The 18,757-nt window shown below is 44.3% G+C and overlaps 2 protein-coding genes across 5 annotated transcripts in view; one reads left to right on the top strand and one right to left on the bottom strand.

Moving 5' to 3' along the window:
• The window catches only part of LOC149864339 (uncharacterized), a 53,262-nt gene extending 39,145 nt beyond the window's left edge, over positions 1–14,117 (bottom strand). Inside the window, exons 1-8 of one of the 4 annotated variants that reach the window (XM_090049463.1) lie at positions 13,982–13,998; positions 12,887–12,949; positions 12,686–12,780; positions 6,972–7,040; positions 6,287–6,317; positions 3,591–3,650; positions 3,019–3,099; positions 539–675 (exon numbers count right to left, since the gene is read on the bottom strand). In XM_090049463.1, the coding sequence (XP_089905589.1) occupies positions 539–675; positions 3,019–3,099; positions 3,591–3,650; positions 6,287–6,317; positions 6,972–7,040; positions 12,686–12,745 (438 nt within the window). In that variant the 5' untranslated portion in view covers positions 12,746–12,780; positions 12,887–12,949; positions 13,982–13,998. Of the gene's footprint in view, positions 1–538; positions 676–3,018; positions 3,100–3,590; positions 3,651–6,286; positions 6,318–6,971; positions 7,041–12,685; positions 12,781–12,886; positions 13,016–13,981 lie in introns of those variants that run through there. The other 3 variants (XM_090049462.1, XM_090049461.1, XM_090049464.1) reach the window with 3 other exon arrangements.
• A 58-nt stretch (positions 14,118–14,175) lies between these two features.
• The window catches only part of MSANTD3 (Myb/SANT DNA binding domain containing 3), a 37,361-nt gene continuing 32,779 nt past the window's right edge, over positions 14,176–18,757 (top strand). The window contains exon 1 of the mRNA XM_090049465.1: positions 14,176–14,307. The gene's annotated coding sequence lies outside the window, so the exon portion shown is untranslated. The remainder of the gene's footprint in view (positions 14,308–18,757) is intronic.

Raw genomic sequence — 18,757 nt, forward strand, 5'->3', positions numbered from 1 at the left:
GCCAATCCCACCCCACAAGCTGTGGTTCCATCATGCACCCCCTGCTTCAGCACAAGTGCCGCGCAGCCTGGCTCCGGCTCCAGCCTGCAGCTGCAACCCACACCACGCCACACAGATCGAGGGGGCACACCGTCCCTCCCTGGTGTCCAAGCAGCTTCAGGAGCTGCCCTCACCCTATGAGCCTTGCCTCCATCCTGCAGCACCTCCCACCCAAGCTGGGCAGCGCCTGCCCCTGCCCTCACCGTGGGGGGCCTTGATCTGCTCCCCAGCCCCTTCCCTCCCCCTGCACCACACCAGACTTTCCACCTGATGGCAGCTGTATCCGATATCGGATCGGTATTGGCAAAAATCTCTATTGGTGGAGTTCTATTTATTTTATAACACTAGTCATCTTTGCAAAGCCTTCAGAGAAGCTTTTTTTTAAACACAGTTTTACCAACTTAACACATATATAATGATGCCTCTGTGCGTTTTAAATATACAACTGCCATCCAATTAACTATAAGTAGGAACATTTACTTAAAATTAAAAATCTTACCAGATATGCCATTCTATGTTTAGCACCATAAATATGCATGAACATGTTATTCAATCCTGTTTGACAGTCACACAGCTGACATTCATAGAGAACATGGAAATTGTCTTTTGAGCGGTATTCAGTTATATAATCAAGACCTGCATTAAAGAAAGAAAACATTGTAAAAATGTAGGATTTACTGAAAATCTGTACTCCATTTTAATACTCACAAAATAAAGTAAAAAAAAGTGTAATACTAAAGAAACCAGGAGTTCCTGTTTAGCCCACTGAACAACATGGGGGGGTACCACCAAAGTTTCCAAGTTGGACTGACACTTTATAAAGGAGCATGGTATAGGGTAGGCGCAAATGGTCATCTAATGAAGAAAGTCAGGGTTAGATCAGGCATGAGACAAGGGTGCCCCAAGTAAACATTCCTATTCATCTGCATCATCAAGCAGTTGGAACAGAGGATTAGGACAGACTGCATGATCAAGAGTGTTCCAATCCCCAAAGGAAAGGACACACAAGCAAAATGCATGATGTACATGGATGATGTCAATATCTTAGCAAGAGGCAGTGTGTCCCTAAAACGGAGAATAAGACATACATATGAACGTGAAAAGGCATTGGGGCAAAACTAAATATACAAAAAAAGCTAAGTGCCTGGTGGTGGGGAAGATGAAAGGAATGGGAAAACTGGGGTCGCACATCATAATGGACTGGGAGCGGAGTGGAGGTGAACATGTGATTAACAGGTGAAGGAGCCTGGGAGAAGGCGAAAGGGAAGGTGAAACCAAAACTGGGGAGCTGATGACTACAAACTGTTGATGGCAGGATGAGTAAATGTAATTAAGATAGTGGTACTCCCATTCCTACTGTATGTAGGTGTGGTGTTCCCTCCATCATGGACCACCGTGTAGGTTTCAACAGGAACTAATGGTATTCTTTTGGAAAGCCAAGAGGGAAAGGTTTAGGAGAATAACACTATACAAGGAAAAACTGAATGAAAGATGGGGCTTCCCAGATGTGTGTCTGTTTATGCGAAGTATGTCAGACTATGCTGCAAAGGATGGGTAAAAGAGGGTGCCAAATGGGCTGGGTTGGTCTGATACAATATAGTGATGTTACTGCATATATATAATTATATAAAAGGTCACTCTCACAGCCCTGGGCCTGGATAATGCCACCAATGTATGAAAAGACTGTAAAATTTGTCACTTGGTACGGGATAAAGATGATAGCCATAAGAGAGTTGGTGGGCTATTAAAAAAAAAAATCAAAGCCTGAGTCAGGAAAAAGGAGACCGTGTCCCCAGTTGGGAGATTCACAGGAGTAGTAGCACAGACAATCTGGAAGGGAGTTTGACAAAAGCTTACAGAAGCAGCACTGGGACTTTAGTTGGCTGCCAGCACATTGGATTTTAATGGAACTCCTATATAGTCCCCAACTGTTACCAGTACGGAACAGCAGAATGCTCCAAACACAGCAGGAAAAAAAAATTTGGCATGTGATGCAGGAGTGTCATTTCACCAAAATGGTCTGGGGGAAGGCAGAGAAACTCCTACAATTTGCCTCCTTAGCTGGGTGCTAAGGGGCAAATCATGGTAGAAGCAGCTGCATGTGGAAAGTGGGCTGAAACCCAGAGGAAGGGTAGAGAAAGAATATGGAAAGCTGTAGTGAGCTTTTGCATGGCATTGTGGAAGGCAAAAAACTCACTCTTGCAACAACTGGAACTCTCTGAAGAAGACACCTTACATTTGGGCTTGAGCAAATTGGGGTGGTATTTCTGGTAAGACACCAGAAATAAGCTCATAGAAGAATATTTTAAGTTTCAATACTGAGTTTTGTTGGCCTGATGTAGACCTTTTTCTGTAATGCAATGTAGGCTGATGAAAGCAAGTTAAGTTGAAAGCAGGTTTTTAAGTTTTTAATACTTTCCTCATAATAAAAAAAAGTTTCCATCAGTATGTTTGTCCAATATGGGCCATGTGTTTTATAGTCATGCTCAGTGTTGGGTGCATTAATCAGCTTCATAGTTGGTTTCCATTACTGACCACATTGCTGCTTTTGGAAACAGTTTAATGATAGACACTATATTTAGTAAATTTTCTTGTATGTGAATAAGATGGGGGGCTTTCCCCCTCCCCAATACTGATGTGGGGGGGACCTGATTTTGTATTTGAGTAAATATAATATGTATAGATGATTCAATCCCTCTGCAAATTTAACATACTTTAAAGCAGTGGTCACCAACTAATTGATCTTGATCAACTGGTTGATTGTGGAGACTCTGACAGTCGATCTCAGTCTGTCAGAGTGATTGGGAGTGGCAGGACACACATGGCTGGGTGAGTGGAGTCAGAGTCTGGGCAGCTTGTCTGGGAGGTGGCGGGGAGGGATGGTAGATCATGAGTGCCAAAAAGTGACCTCCACCATAAAAAGGTTGGAGTCCACTGTTTTAAAGGCATTTAGTTATAGCATGAAACAAAAAAGCTCACCAAGTGCAGGTTCCGAATCTTTACATGCATTAAGGTGTTCTCCCAGAGTTTGTCCTTGAAACTCTTCTGGCTCAGTTTGAACTATAAAATATAAGCACGTCACTAAAATTTGGTATAAATCCCCTTCACCACAGCAATAATCACCATATATTATTCATCGTCTACCCTGAAACTTTTAAGAATAGTGCTAATTGAAAAAAAGAAATGGTGCCCACTATTTCAGCCATAGATTTAAGTTTGCTAACAAATCCAGGCAAACTTAATTTCTTTTCTGAAATGCCCTCCAGGAAGCAAAACAAAGACACATTAGACAAAACCAGCCTCTATAGTGAATGATCACTCCTGAAATCCTACTCACATTTTATCTTCCCTTATAAAACCCTTCCACAGTATGTGTGTTAAATAAAGAATAATACAGTACAATAAATAAAAGCAAATTACAAATTTCCCATTAAACCTAGCTATTTTTCATACTGTTAGAGGTAATGAATTTTCACCTTTTCTTGCAATTCACAAGTAAAATACACACCTAATGTTCTTCTACATTTTATTAGATAAGGCAGTTAACTTACCATAATCAGGAAGTTTTACAGGAGCTTTTGCTTGATCTCCTGAACCACTGACCGTTGCAACTAAAGAAATAAATTAAAAAAAACCCCAAATAAACATTTCTGAAAATAATTCTTGCCCAGGAAGAATCTAGTTATGGAGACTGGACATGAACCATGGACATGAATTATGTTAAAAGGAAGCAGGCTTTTACTGATGTTAAATAGTAAAGATTATTTAATTTTAATATTTTGTTGCTGTTGAATTATGTGTACCATAAATTAGGTCAGGTGGCAACACCTAAATATTTCACAGAATTATAGAATCAAAGGACTGGAAGGGACCTGAAAGATCATCAAGTCCAGTCCCCAGCCACAGGCAGGAGGTTACTGGGCTCAGACGAACTCAATGAGGTGCTTATCCAGCTCTGGACAACTGCACCACCTCTGCTGGGAATGTGTTCTGCATTCTTATTACCCTTACAAAAAAGAAGTTTTTCCTTATGTCCAGCCTAAGTTTTTCCTCAATTAGCTTGTGCCCGTTGCATCTCATCCTCCCAAGGGGTGTCTTCCTAAAGAGTTGCTCCCCTAGATCTTGGTTCTCACCCCTGACATACTTGTATGTGGCTATCAAGTCACCTCTCAGTCTTCTCTTACTCAGACTAAACATACCCAGCTCTCAGAGTCTTTTTGCATATGGCCTATCCTCCAGGCCCCGATCATACAGGTGGCCCTACTTTGTACCCTCTCAAGCTTATCCACATCCTTCCTGAAGTGCGGTACCCAGAACTGGACACAGTACTCCAGCTATGGCCCACCAATGCTGAATAGAGAGGGAGAAGCACGTCCTTGGATCTATTGGCAACACGTTGGCTGATGCACACCAGAGTTCTATTTATCCTGCTGGTGACTTCATTGCACTGTTGACTCATGTTCATCTTCTGGTCGACTGTCACCCCCAGGTCCCATTTAGACGCTGTGCCAGCCAGTGAACCACCATTCATCGTGTAGTTATGGTGAAGTTTTTTTCTACCCAGATGAAGGATCTGGCGCTTTTTTCTGTTGAACTTCATCTGATTCCATTCTGCCCATAGTCTGTCAACATCATCCTGGATCCTTACCCTATCGTCAGATGTGCCCGCATTTTCCCACAGTTTAGTGCCATCTGCAACTTAATCATTGCTCTTTCCACCCCTTCATCCAAGTCTTTGATAAAGATGTTAAAGAGCATAGGTCCAAGCACTGATTCCTGAGAGACACCATTGGAGACAGCCCTTGAGGGTGAGGCCATCCCATCAATTACAACTCTCTGGGATCAGCCTCTAAGCCAGTTGCGTATCCACCTCACTGTAGACTGATTTAGGCCAGTACCCTCCAGTTTAATTGAGAGAATCTCATGGGAAACAGAATCAAAGGCTTTACTGAAGTCTAGGTAAATGATACCAACCTCATGTCCATGGTCCAGCTGGTTAGTTATCTGGTCATAAAAGGACACGAGCTTTGTTAGGCATGACCTACCCTTGAAAGGCCATGCTGGTTGCTTTTTAATACCCCATCAGTTACAAGCTTGTAATTGATGGCCTCCTTAATTTTTTCAAAAATTTTTCCCAGGACTGAAGTCAGACAGACTGGTCTATATAGTTTGCAGGGTCATCCCTCTTCCCTTTCTTAAAGATAGGTAACATGTTGGCCCTCTTCCAGTCATTCAGGACCACTCCTGATTTCCATGACTCTTCGAACAGCTTCATCAGAGGCCCTGCTATGTGCTCAGCCAGTTCTTTCAGGACTCAGATAGATGTAGGTCATCTGGCCCAGCAGACTTGAAAAATGTCCAAATGTTTTAGACTACTCTCATCTCTTCAGGACTGATTTCATGTGATCTGTTATCTTCCCTATATTCCCTGGGCCTTTGGACAGGTGAAGAGCTCCCATTTGATTTCAGGAATACCAATGTGAAGTAAGTATTTAGGAGCTCTGCCTTTTCATAGGGATTAACTGAGGGCTGTCCCTCTGTATTCAGTAGGGGTCCCACAGTGGAGCTTGATTTTTTTCTTGCTCCCTATGTACCTATAGAAAGACTTTTTGTTGTCTTTTATTTTGATTGCCAGCTTTCTGTGTCTCATACCTCCAGACCCTGGCTATATAAAAGTGTACTCCTCTCTGGCTGCTGAACCATTTTTCCATTGCTTATATGCTTCTTTTTTCTTTTTCAGTAGTTCCCCAATATCCCTGTTGAGCCAAGCAGGTAATTTGCAATAAGGGATGACAATAACCAACCTAAAATATTAGGTTATTAAACATACTGAAAAGTATTCTGTTCTAACTAATGAGATTTAAAAAAATATATTTGTAAACTAACTGGAACACATATGTGGTCACAAAATTTAGAAGTCTACTGAATTCTTTAAGTCCTATAGACAGTTCAGGTCTCAAAGGCCTCTGACAATTAATCTAACATTTTTGGTGTAGGAGTATAACAACAATCCCACATTAACTGTTGCATTCACAATAATTACAGTGTGTTACTTTAAATTCTAAGGCTCAAGATTGTGCAGCCTTGAGTCATGCAAGAAAAGCCACTGGCTACTCAGGAGAGCTGGGAATAAAGGACTGGGTCCAAAATGATTATTTTTGATAAGCTTGCTTCTGGTTTTGTACAAATATTTGTAAAACATAACATACTGCTTTAGTGAAAACAAAAAGAGAAAATTAGCACTTACCAATGCCATGGGCTTTTAGAGCTTCTTCAACCTGAATTGATGAGAGATTTTTTCCCGGAGGGAAAAAAAATTACTTAACATTTATTCAGAAATTTATACATCTGAAGTAATGAATGCATGAGTGTGAGTGTGTGTGTGTGCACGCGCGCGCGCACACACACACACACACACACACACACACACAATCAATCTTATTTAATAAGTTAAACTTGTGTAGGTATTCAAGATGGTTATCCAAAATGCACAAGATAAAACAAGGTCAACACTTCAAGAGGGCAGATTTCAACAAAATTATCTAATATATAAGCATTTACAACTTTTCCTTTGCTGTATTATCCTGTTTAGCTTAACAATTTTCTATGACTGTATTTAATCTTATGTCATGTCCCTTTCTAGCTGACTATGGCTTGAAACTCTGGAACAAACATCAGCTCTATTCTTACTGAATCAAAGACCAAGACAGCTAAACTGGCAGGAACATTTTATAAAAATATTGCTGTAAAAAAGGTCCACTGTACTACACATGTAGAATTAGTACATAAAAAATAAAAATATGAGCTCCTTTTTTCTTTGTAAAGCAAACCCATTTGGTAATATAACAGGGAGGAATTACAGCCATATATTCTGTTACACTTCAATATGGCTAAAGTGACACACAAAGGCTCGTTCAAAAAAGTGTTCTTACCGTTCTGTGTTTGGATCCCAGGAAGTGAGTCTGTAAGTGTAAGGCAGATGCACATGAAATTTTGCAAATCTAGGTTAAAAAGATTTATAATTATTTCCGCAGTACTACACTAGCAAGTGAAAAAATACAGGTGACATGGAAAACAAATAAAAATCTTGTTTAATCAAACATCAGGTATATCCCCAAGGTCTTACAAACAGTTCTACCAAAACATATAGCTCCTCCAAAGCCAGGCAGAAAAATACCCAGCATTCTGTTCACTGAACTCCAAAGGAAGACTAATAAAGGTCTTCATACGAAAGATACTCTCTGTAACATGAGATAACCCTCTCAAATGAAGGCATGAGAACAGCAAAACAAGGGCATGATATCAAAGAGCAGATTTCAGCCAATTCAGAGATGGTTCATTCCCTAACATAGACCCTGCACAGAATAGTCAAAACTGACTGAGGTAACCACCTGTACTTAAGAACACACACGTGAAAGGATAAAAACCAACTTGGATAAACTTCATTTGGTGCACAGAACGCGGGAGGGTACCATCTTTGAACATGATGACAATTGCTCTTTGGGGACTGGTATCTCCTCTTCTAAGTATGGTACAGAGGTATAATCTTGGTGTCTAACCTAATGTTTTCAAGGTCAAATAATCCAATAAAGCTGTTTCTAATGTCACGGTGACACAAAAGAAAGTAGGTTCCCAAGCTCCACTTCCATGTAATTGAAAAAAAAAATTGGTACCATATACTGCAATATCAAAATAATGATTGAGTTTGTCATATGTGTAAGTTTGCTATTGTCTTATTTTAATAAATAAACATAAGTTAATCTGCTCAATTTATTGTGTACTCTATTATTTATTGTGTCTTATTTTAATGACCAGTTACTGTTACTGTATTAACTGTAGTTTAACGGATTTAATATTTTTTGGTGAGTATTATGTTTGCAGCCAAACTAACAAGTAAGTGTTTTTGTCTTGTTTTTCAGATTGAAGCCTGACTGAAATACAGCGAGACCCTGGCAGATCATGTGAGGAGAAGAACTGCAATTCCTGGGAAGACACAAGAAGAATGCCATGTTGATTTAAGTAAGTGTCAGGCTGAAAATGATCAAAAAACTACAACTTCAAATGGAAGAAAATGAATCATGGAAGCAGCAGAGATTAGGAATGATATTGTCACAAAAAAACTGATACAAGTATTGACCGATACTGAATTTGTGTAGCCTGTAAATAACCAACATACCATGTAAATGACCAGTTAATCATGAAATTTTCACAATCAGCAACACATTTCGAGAATTAACAGGGTTTGACAGAACTAGATACTGTGAGACATCCATTTGCCATGAGTTGCCTGGGAGTTCAGCCTCAAATATTACATGTTTTCTACATGTTCCACTTCATGGAAGGTAGAGGAAACCCATACATCACACCAGTCAGATGCAACTTTTCAATTTCATAAGCAAGCAACATGTCCCAAGAGAGGTAGCTGAAAGACTGCTTTCATTTAGAGAACACACCAAGGAGGCTTATATGCAGTATAGTGATGAATGTTTAACAAAGAAGCTTGTGGCTTTCATTAAAAAGGAAAAGTGTTCAGGATTTGTTTCTGATGGAGATAAACAGGCAGAAAAACATAAACCAACTGCAGCATCAAAAGAAATCCTACTCTACAGTTGAGAAAGTCCTACACATACCAAAAGATGGAGGAGAGTCTATTAAGAACATACTGAAGGACGATCTACTGCCATCTAACAAATTATTTGATGACTGTGGCCTTCTTACTAAACCAATGAAGTCAATTCTTTCAGGGTAGCTTGAGAAAAAAAGCTGCAGCCATCTGATTACAATTTCCATCAGAACAGGAACAAAAAAAGCTATGGTAATTGTAGACTTCGTCTCAAGTCCACAAAGTCCAAAGCAAAAAAATGAAAACTTTTCAAGAACTTTTTGATACTGTATGGAAGAAAGCTATTCAATTTCAACTAGTCCAGAGGGTAGATATTGTGACAGTTATGTGGAGAAGTAATTGAAAGAAGGTGAATGAGAGTGGAGAAAGACTATTACACCGAGTTTGTAAAACTGGATTCTGACATTCCTTTACTTGTTCAGATGGAGAGGTTTTGCCCTTCTTCAGCAAACAAAGAGGTATTACAACTGTCAGCCAAACAACACTTTTGTGAAAAAGGAAGAGAGGGTAGCATACATACTAGTGTTAAGTGGAACTGTGACTGAAGGCCATAATGATCACCTATACAATCATCTGTCTGCTGCTCCAGAAGAAGCAGATAGTTAGCTGGTCATCCATTTATTTGATGCCGTTTCATTTGGTTTCATACAGGTCATATTCCTGTCTAATGATACAAATGTTTTGTCCTTCTTCAATATCTGTTTCAACTGTTCGAAACAGCAGTTTTGGAACTTTGGATTAAAGTAGGCTTGGGTGATAAAGAAAGATTTGTTCCTCGTTACATTCTTGGACAGAAACTAGGACCAACTTTGTGCAGTGTTCTTATTAAGGCTCACATTTTCACAGGATGTGATGTCACCAGCAAAGTGGGAACAAGTATGTCAGCACTGAACACATCACCAGAGAAATTCCTCTTAGGTTTTGCTCAAGATAGTACACTTTCTGAAGATGTAGTTAACAGAGCTGAATATCTTGTTAAAGGTCCTACAGCCATCACTTTATCATATGTTTTGCAATGAGCTTAGTTTTGCACTGAACAAAAGTATACTGAACAAAAGTAAACTGATCTCACAGCTTTCCCCTCACTTTTTTCTCTATTCAAGATGGACATCACAGGAGACACTTTTTTGTGGCACGTGAATGCTTTAGCCTAGATGACAGCAGCTACAGAGGTACATTAAAATCTGAAAGATTTGCAGTGGTATGAAGACACAAGTGGAGCTCTTTTTCCAGACAAATATCTCCATTCTATTCCTGATTAATTACTGCTGACATGCAACTGTGCAACATGCAAAACTGCAAGACGCAACTGTCCAAAAAATTATATTTCTTGTTCTGAATACTGCAAATGTGGTGAAAACTAAATAAGGAAAACCAAGTATTCTAACGGATGTATTGGCTCATCCCAAAACATTAAAAGAAAAAAAATCTTTCAATAGTTGCATGAATTTGTTTAATATCATGTTGTACGTTATAGTACTTCCTACTAATTCCACATTAATATTCCAGTTTTATACACATTTAGATTTCAAATGGTACGTAAGAAAAAAAATTCATAAATAAAATTGAGATAAATTGCCCTGAGAAAATTGTGAACCCTACTTTCTTTTGTCACTATGACACTGGAAACATCTTTACTGGATTGTTTCACCTTGAAAACATTGAGTCAGACACCAAGATTACCTTTGTACCATACTTAGAAGAGGACATACCAGTCACCAAAGAGCAACTGTTGCTATGTTCAAACATGGTGCCCACCCATGTTCCATGCACCAAATGGTGAAGTCTACCTGAATTTGTTTTTTTTTAATCCTTTCACGTGTGTTTTCTTAGACCCCCACAGAAAAGTCAAAACTGACTATGTCAGGGACAGAACTAAGAAATTATAGGTAAGATCCCACAGGTAGAAAAATTGAAGGATAAAGGTGTGCAGGAGGGCTGGCAATTCCTGAATGGTTTAACACTGAAGGCTCAACAGAAACCTATTCCAACACAGCAGAAAATTAAAACTGTAACAGGCCAATGTGGATAACACAAGAAAATGCTTAGTTACCTCAAAAGCAGAAGAGAAACACAGTTAATGGAAAGAAAAGTAAGTCACCAAGGAAGAATACCAAGAAACAGCAAGAACTTTCAGGACAAAACGAGCAAAGCAAAGGCTCAAAAAGAATACAACCGGCAAGGGATGTTAAAGCTAACAAGCAGAAATTCTAGACATGTCAAACATGGAGACAGACTAAGGAAACTGTGGGTCCACTGCTGTATGGGGAAGGCAAATTATTAAAGAAAAGCACAAAGCCAGAGCTGTTCAATGACTACTTTGCTTCATTCTTTACAACAAAAATAAATCATCACCAAATACCTAACAAAGCAAATAGAGACAATGAAGAAGAGATCTAGGCATCCAGGAATGGGATGGGCAGGCAGGGCTGGGATCACAGAGCCATGACAGTACAGGGCCAGGGCCTAGAACACAGCCATAATCTACTTACTGCATGACCCTGAGACAGGTGCTGGTTCTCTGGGCTGGGGATGCTGGGATCAGATCACAGCTCAGCCCCAGGTCCTGGCCCCACACTGTCATTGCCCTGAGATCCCAGAGTCACCATGAAGACAGGCTGGGACATGTGGGCAGGGCGCATGGTCAGGTAGATATGATGAGGCAGGCCGCAGGCAGGAAGCTGTGTCCAATCTTGAGACGGTGAAAGTGGGGGGCTGGGTCCCACAGCAGAGCCATGATCCTCTCCCTGCACACCCATCTATGGAACTGGTGCCTGTTGCAGGGATGTATGGGCAGCGGATTGCTGCTCCGCCCTGGGCCCCAAGGCCCAGGCTCTGGCCCCACAGCATCACTACCCCACAATTCTCCCCCATGATCTCACCCCACCTCACTCCTGTACAGCACTCCCCACCCACCCACTGGCCCCATCTGTCCATATGGCTGAATGGGTGCCCAGGCAGTGGGGCTTGGTCCAGTGGTGGCAGCCAGAAGAAGTTGCCACCACAGAGGCTGCCAGGAAGTAAGTCCGTCCACCATGCCACCCCAAGCCCTGCTGTAAACCTAGGGGTGGCAGGACCAGCTGCATACACCCTGGCAGGCTCCCCCTGCTCCTGGGGCAACATGAGTCAGCCACATGAGTTGCACACTTTTATTAATGGCGTTTGCTTTTTTGGCATGTGCGTACACACACACACACATCCGTACATGTGCACATGCATGTAAAACATGTGACAGTACCACTCCACTAAGTGCTGTGTAGGCCTCAGAAAACTAAAAAGGTGGCAGAAAGACTGGAGAGGATAGACAGGCAAGTGACAAAGGAATCAGAGGTGGGGAGAAGCAGTTTCAAGTATTTGAAAGGCGGCTATAAAGAACACTGAGAACAATTTCAAAGGACCATTCTTTTGAAACTGAATCTCAAAACACTTCTGCAACTTAACAAGAGTAAAACAGCAGAACAAGCTGCCCAATGATATTCTGGAATTTCCTTCACTGGAAGACAGTGAAGGAGAAGTCGTCAGGAAGACAGAATAAGCATTTGTTTGGGGTAGCTTGGAAAAAACATATCCTGTATCCAGGTAGGGAGGTTGGATTAAATTATCCATGAGATCCCTTCCAACTTTGAGACATTCTAGGAACAACTCCTAGAAAATTAATGGGCGATTTAACTTTAAAAAAAACAAAACAAAACAAAACCAGAGAGAGGAACTTATAGCATTTATACATAAGCTTTAGGAGCATGTGTGGAGGAGAGCACGTTTTAATTAGAGCAGCTCCAAGACCCACTCTACTTAAAGCCCTCAGAGCATCCCACTGCTAAAAAATGGCAATTAATCTACTCTACTCCAATGTGCTGTAATTACAGTGCATCAGAGCAGCCTTGCCATATGTGTATAGGCATTCTTAAAGCGTGCTGCAAGCCACTTTAAACATAATTAGCTTCCCAATGATTCACAATCCGATTTGCTCTTGCAAAATTGTACTTTGCCAAAAATCTTTAAAAAATAAGATCAAATACTTACGCTGCAATAGAAGGGATGTTGGCTAAACTTCTCTTTCTTTAACTCAGATTCAGTTTCCATGTTTGAAATTTCAAAATATGAAAGCCCTTGGAAAACTATAAAACAATTATGTGCTGTTATTTCAGTTTGGCAACAAGCATAGGAGTTCTGTTTTAATATTAACACTTATATATTTTGAATGCTTGGTTTCTTTTCAACTACCTGGAAGCTGACCTTTGACTTTTCACATTAATGATCAAGTTTTGAGAACCTTATGGTGCTTCCCTAAGAAAAACATTCCATTGCAAAAGAAAAAAAGTGATGCTTTCCCAATATCTATCCACAAGAAAGATGTCATTCCAACCCCCACCCCCAAAAAAACCCCAAGCATGCAACTCCCCCCATAAAAAACACAGATGTTCAATGCTTGCCTCATTCCACTGAAAGGGTTTGGGCTTTATGCAGAGCTGGCCTTAGGGAAAATGACACCCTGGGCAAATTTGTATTTTGGCACCCCCCTCTTCCCCAAGTCAGCAGCACTGCTGACCTGCTAGAGGGGCTCCATCCACCAGCCAGGGAGCTGGGCAGGACATCTGCCTATGACAGGGAGCTGCAGCCCATGGAGCTGAAGTGGAGGGAGCAGGAGCCTGATGAGCAGTGAGTGCTGGGGGGGGTGGGGAAGAAAGCACCAGTGCCCTGAGGCCACTGCAGAACTCCTACAGGGTCTGCCACGCAACCAGCAGGGAAGACATGGCCAGAGCCCCTCCCTGCTCCCCTATGCAGGCCACCAGCCCTCACCTGGGGCTCCCTACATGTGCAACCCCATCCCACCCAGGCAGAAGCTGGGACCATTGCCATCCCTGTGCACAGCATCCCGTGAAGTTCAGGGCCGACAGGGGGGCCCCGCTCCTTGCTGCTCACCAGGGGCAGGGTGGCCCCTAACCACAGCACCCTGGATGGTCACCCACCCCTACACCAGATCTGGCTACACGCATGAGGAAGGGCAGGCTAAACCACAGGCCTAGCGGCCATGTGTTCAGGGCTCCCAGTCAACACAAGAACGGCAGAATTTGAAGACGTAACCAAAAAGAAAAAAAAAGGATGAGTAAAAAAAAAAAAATGTTGGCTTGTCCTTGCTACAGGTCCCGGCCATCCAGGGGCCCGGAGGCCGGCAGGAAAGGAGGACTCCGGGGCGGCCCCAGGCACCCGCCCTGGGCCTGCTCGGGCCGACACGGCGGCGCTGAGAGCCAGGCGCCGGGCTCGGAGGCCTGAGGACCAGCGTCTTGCTCTCGCCGCTGCGCCCCGGACTCCGCTCACCCACGGCCGAGTCGCGCGAGCTGCTGCTGCTGCCGCCGCTGTGTCCTCCTCCTCTGCGGGGCTCCGTACGACGCGCGGCAGGCGAGGGGCGGCTTCGCTCTGAGCTGAGCGGAAAGGCCTTCCGCTCCGCCCCGCCCCTTGCTCCTGCTGGGGGGCGGGGCCTGTGGGGAGGGCGGGGCGGGCGGCGACGGCAGCGCCCCGCCCCCCGCGTTCCCCTCCCCCTTCCCTTTGTCAGGCGCGGGGCTGCGGCGCCCTCCGGTCTCTTTGGCGGCGGGCGGTGCTGGGCAGGGGAGCGGCGCCGCGGACGCCCCGGCCACCACAGCCCGGTAGGGGTCGCGGGCTCGCGATGCGGTGGTGGTGCTGTCCCTGGCTGCCGGCCCGAGCCCGGAGCGGGGGTGGCGGGGCCGGGCCGGGCGCCCCGCGGGGGTGGGGCCGCGACCTGTCCCTGCAGCCGCAGGCGCCGGCATCGCCCGGCCCCAGCGCCCGCGGCGCCGCCTCCCGCCCCTCCCTCCCTGGGGGCCACAGGTGCCGCCGCTCGGCCGGGTCTCGTCCCGCCCCGCCGCTGCCATCGCTGCGGCCCCCGCGCACCACGGCGCTGGCGGCTCTGAGCCCCGGTCCAGGTGCCTGCGGCTGCCGCTCTCGCGCTGCCCCCTCTGCGCCTGCCTTTGTTCAAGGTGTCGCCTGGGGCGGGGGCCGGGGCCGCTTCTGGTTCTTCCTCCCGTCTGGAAAGTGCCTTTTTTTTATTGCTTATTTGTACAGTTCGTACGAGCCCCCCCAGGACGCGCTCGCAGCTGTCAGGTCGCCCCTCCCCCCCCATCCCTCTGGGCGCGTGTGCAGGAGGGGTCTGGCCCCGGGATGCTCCCCAGGGTCCCTGCAACACTCCCTGGAGGGTGCGGCCTCCTTAAGCATGTGGCAGACCCTGGCCAAGCTTCCCAATCCCTGGTGTCAAATCCATTCCAGCCTGCTCTGGTCTTCCCAAGGCACAGATGAATTTCTGCATTATTTTGTCACAGTGGAGAAATGAGTGAAAGCCGAGAGCTGGCACTCTTCGAGGGGGGGGCTTAAGTCTAAAATGGTCGAGAAGAGCAAATCTAGGCGTGATTCTTCCAGTCCACTTTTGCCAGCAGGCAACTCAAAAGCAGCTAAAAGCAAGCAAGGTAAAAACATTGAGTCCTCACAAGAGTCAGCAACGGAAACAAGGTTGAATTGAAAATGCTGTAGTAATTTTTAGTAAACACTTGAGTTTGCCTGGTCTGTCATTCTTGGCCCACTAATTTGCTTCAGTGCACGGTGAGTACTGTGGAAGTAGCCAGTTGCCTGCCAAAAATGATGGGGGTGGGGAGCGGGTAGGGATGGAGTCCTATGCCCCCGCTCCACCCTTTGCTTGGGATCTGACCTGCTCCCCCCCTCCCCACCACAGTGGCAGGGGGAGAGGAAGAATGGGCCCAGGTTTGATGCAGGGGAGGACTGTCCCGAGGGTGGGGAGAAGCCAGCTCTGGTGGCCTTGTCCCCTCCCCTCTGCTGTCACCACTTGCAGCGCTGCTGGCCTTGGCTCCCCTACCCCCTGTCCAGTCCTCCACGCCGCTTGCAGGGAGTGGGGTGGGGGAGCCAAGGCCAGTGGTGTTTCCATCAGCCAACAGAACGCACAAAAAGTGTTATGGCCAGACAGACTTAGGCTTTCATAATATTAGAATGTTGGGCCCATGCTGAAATGACTTACTGTGCGCACGCCCTGAGACTGTAGTGGGAAATAGTATGAGAACAGGTAAATATGTGAGGATCCTTTAGTCCAGTACTTCTGAACCCACGGGTCACGACTCAGAAGTGGGCCGGAAGAATATTATGAAAGGGTCGCAAACAAACTTTAAAAACAGATTTTCCTTTAAAGGAGAAAACCATAGGAAAATGTGGCTGTTCCCCTGTAGGCCATCAGACTTCCAGCCAGCAAGGGGCTGCTTTGGGCTCCCCACACCCCGCCTGTCCAACATATCCACCCACATACATTGTGGGGCTGGGGCTTAGGGGCAGGGGGTCGGGAGTGAGAGGCACTGGGTCAGGACTGGCTATCAAAAAAATGGGTCCTGGTACAAAAAAAGGCTGAGAACCACTTAGTTCACAGATGGACAAAATACGGCCCGCGGGCCAGATCTGGCTGGCCAGGTATTTTCATCCAGCTTGTGATGCCCCATGAGTTGTGCCCTGCCCAGCCCTTCCTCGCCCCACCCCCCATCTCCCCCATGAGGCTAGGAGAGAGCCCATGTGTACACCACCCCACCATACCCTATCGTGCCTCACTCCTACCCTCTTGGGCAAAAGGGGCCCTGCCCAGCCAGCAGCAGCTTCTGGGCAGGGCTCCTGTTCCAGCCACCCCACGAGAACCTACTTGACTTCCTGGAAGTCAGCTCGCTCAGGACAGCCGGTAGGGAAGCAGCGGGGCTGTTAGGGGGTGTGGGTGGAGTTGCAGCTTGGTGGAAGTGTGGAGCACAGCGTGGAACCTGTGCCCGGGGGATGGCAGGAGTGTGCAGCTTGGCTGGGGAGGGTCAGGGAGGGTCAGGGGTGTAGGGACCCCACCCCCCAGCCTGCTGCCTTGCCCACCTGCTGCTCCACAGGTCCTCACACTCTGGTGGGAGTGGAGGGAGCCCCGCCCCCTGCTTCCCCATGGAGTCCAGCGTAGGGTTTCCCCACTGCGAGTATGGAAGCTGTAGGTGCACCACACTGAGCCCCTGTGATCAAGGTGGCCAGCGCTGTGCTTGGGGCCCCTGATTTAGTCTTTCACTTCTCAGGATTTGCCCTGATACAGTTTTTGTTATGCACCTATTTGTTTTATGATTCTTTTTGGTGTTGTAGGGCATTCCAGTTGCCAAAGCCTCCTACTGGGCACATACATTGGAAAGTTGTGCTGGAAATGAAGTGTATTGTTGGTCCAATAAAAGATAACACCCACAAAAATCCTTGTCCCTGGAAATGAAACTTATTTGTGGTGTGAGGACCATGACAGGTCTGCCTTTGAGGAGCTAAAGGACTACCACGAATTGTTCAGTCTACAAAAGGGACATGGGCATTGTTGTAGTGCCGTCTCAATGCAATTAAAGTCTCAAGTCATTTCTTAGTGAATCATTTCTCAGTACATAAGGGCAAATGGAACAGATACCTAATGCTCTGACACAGTGCTACAAGGCACCCTCTTACTAAATGCTGAAGTACATAAAACAACTTTTGGCCCCCCCAAATGCTTTTATAGAGCCAGAATGATCCACAAAGTGTGTACATATGCTAATTGTATGTGTATGTGCACATACAGTACAGAGAAATCCTTAAATTTTAAGCTCTTAGGGCAGGGACCCTTCTGCAGTAGTACCATAGCTAGTACAGTGGGGTTTTTGGATAGAAAAGTTAAAATTAACTTAAAAGAAATTAAAAACCTCTTTAAAATGTCTGGCTCTGCTGCTTATATATATAATGATTTACAGTCTGGTATCACTGACTTTTTCAGTTAGAATCAAGTGCATGTCCCATTGTATGGAAGTTCTCTGCCTATTTCCAATAGTAAAAAGCTCCTGTTCCTAGCTCTTCAAGGTGCTCAAGCTTGTCTTTAATGTGTGAAGGACTGATGCCTACCCTGGACCTCAGGGTGAGGGATGGGGATTTCCCTAGTTTGTAAGAATGTTGTGCTTCTTTTGGTGGCTATCTGAAGCTATCTAGCCGTTTAGTTTGTTACAGTAGCCCTTGAATAAGATGGAATAGAAATCAGACCCTCTGTTTTTGCTAGTGGCTAATTTATAACTTACATTTCTAAAGCTGTCTAATGGGAAGAATGAATTAAGTTTCTAATTTTTACCATTGCCTCAAGTGTGGCAGGTTCCATTTTTATTGTTAAATGGTAACAAAAGAAAAAATTAAGAAATGTTTAAGATTTCCTTGTAGTAAATGCTGAAATCAAAATATGCATTTTACTATAATTCCAAGATTTCTTTTCTGCTATAATATGCCAAGAGGATGCCTCACAAGGTGGGAGGGAAGAAATATCCCTGCACAGGGTTCCCTTTTCCAGCTAGCAACTGAGTTCCCCGTCCTCTCCCACTTTTCTGTCTCTGCATAAGTAAAAATCAAAATACATTACAGTAAATGACAGTAACTCCTCCATTCTCCATTACTTCTTTTCTCCAATCTGTTTCTTCAAAGTTTATATTCTTGTAGATCCATATCATTATTTTATTTCCTGTCTACAATGTTATAATTCCTATCCCATATTTTTTTACTTCTTTTTTCCCCTACTAGAACAGTTCTTTTTGAGCATTCTGTTCTTAGTTTGTGTGGTTTTTGTATTTCCTTTTCTGTGTTTTCTTTATCCCATTTTCTTCTTTTGACACATTACATTCTTCTCACTTTCTAACAGTAGTTTTGAACTAGTTACCTTTACTGTAGGAGATAAGAATAAGTGACTGTTAAAAAGTTTAACACTACTGAGTGTTACAAGGATAATGATAACAACTAGAGCTAGTGCAGTGAAATTTTTTAAAACAAAAATTCAGTTTGAACAACAAGAAATTAAATCTTACAGTAAATTCATGCTTTGTAGAATGCTCACTTAAGAAAATAGTGGACAAATACTAGGAAATGTGGAAAAGACTAATGAATTGGTGGTGAGATTTAATTAAATATCTTGATATTGCTTGCATCAAACTTGTGATTAAACTCAGTTTCTTCCTTTCAGGTGAGTTTAAGCAGTCTCCATTTCTACTTCCCATGATTAATTGCACAAAGTCCATTCTCTGC

Source organism: Crocodylus siamensis, chromosome 5 (assembly GCF_052110815.1).
Source record: "Crocodylus siamensis isolate JL-2025a chromosome 5, ASM5211081v1, whole genome shotgun sequence".
Taxonomy (NCBI): domain Eukaryota; kingdom Metazoa; phylum Chordata; order Crocodylia; family Crocodylidae; genus Crocodylus; species Crocodylus siamensis.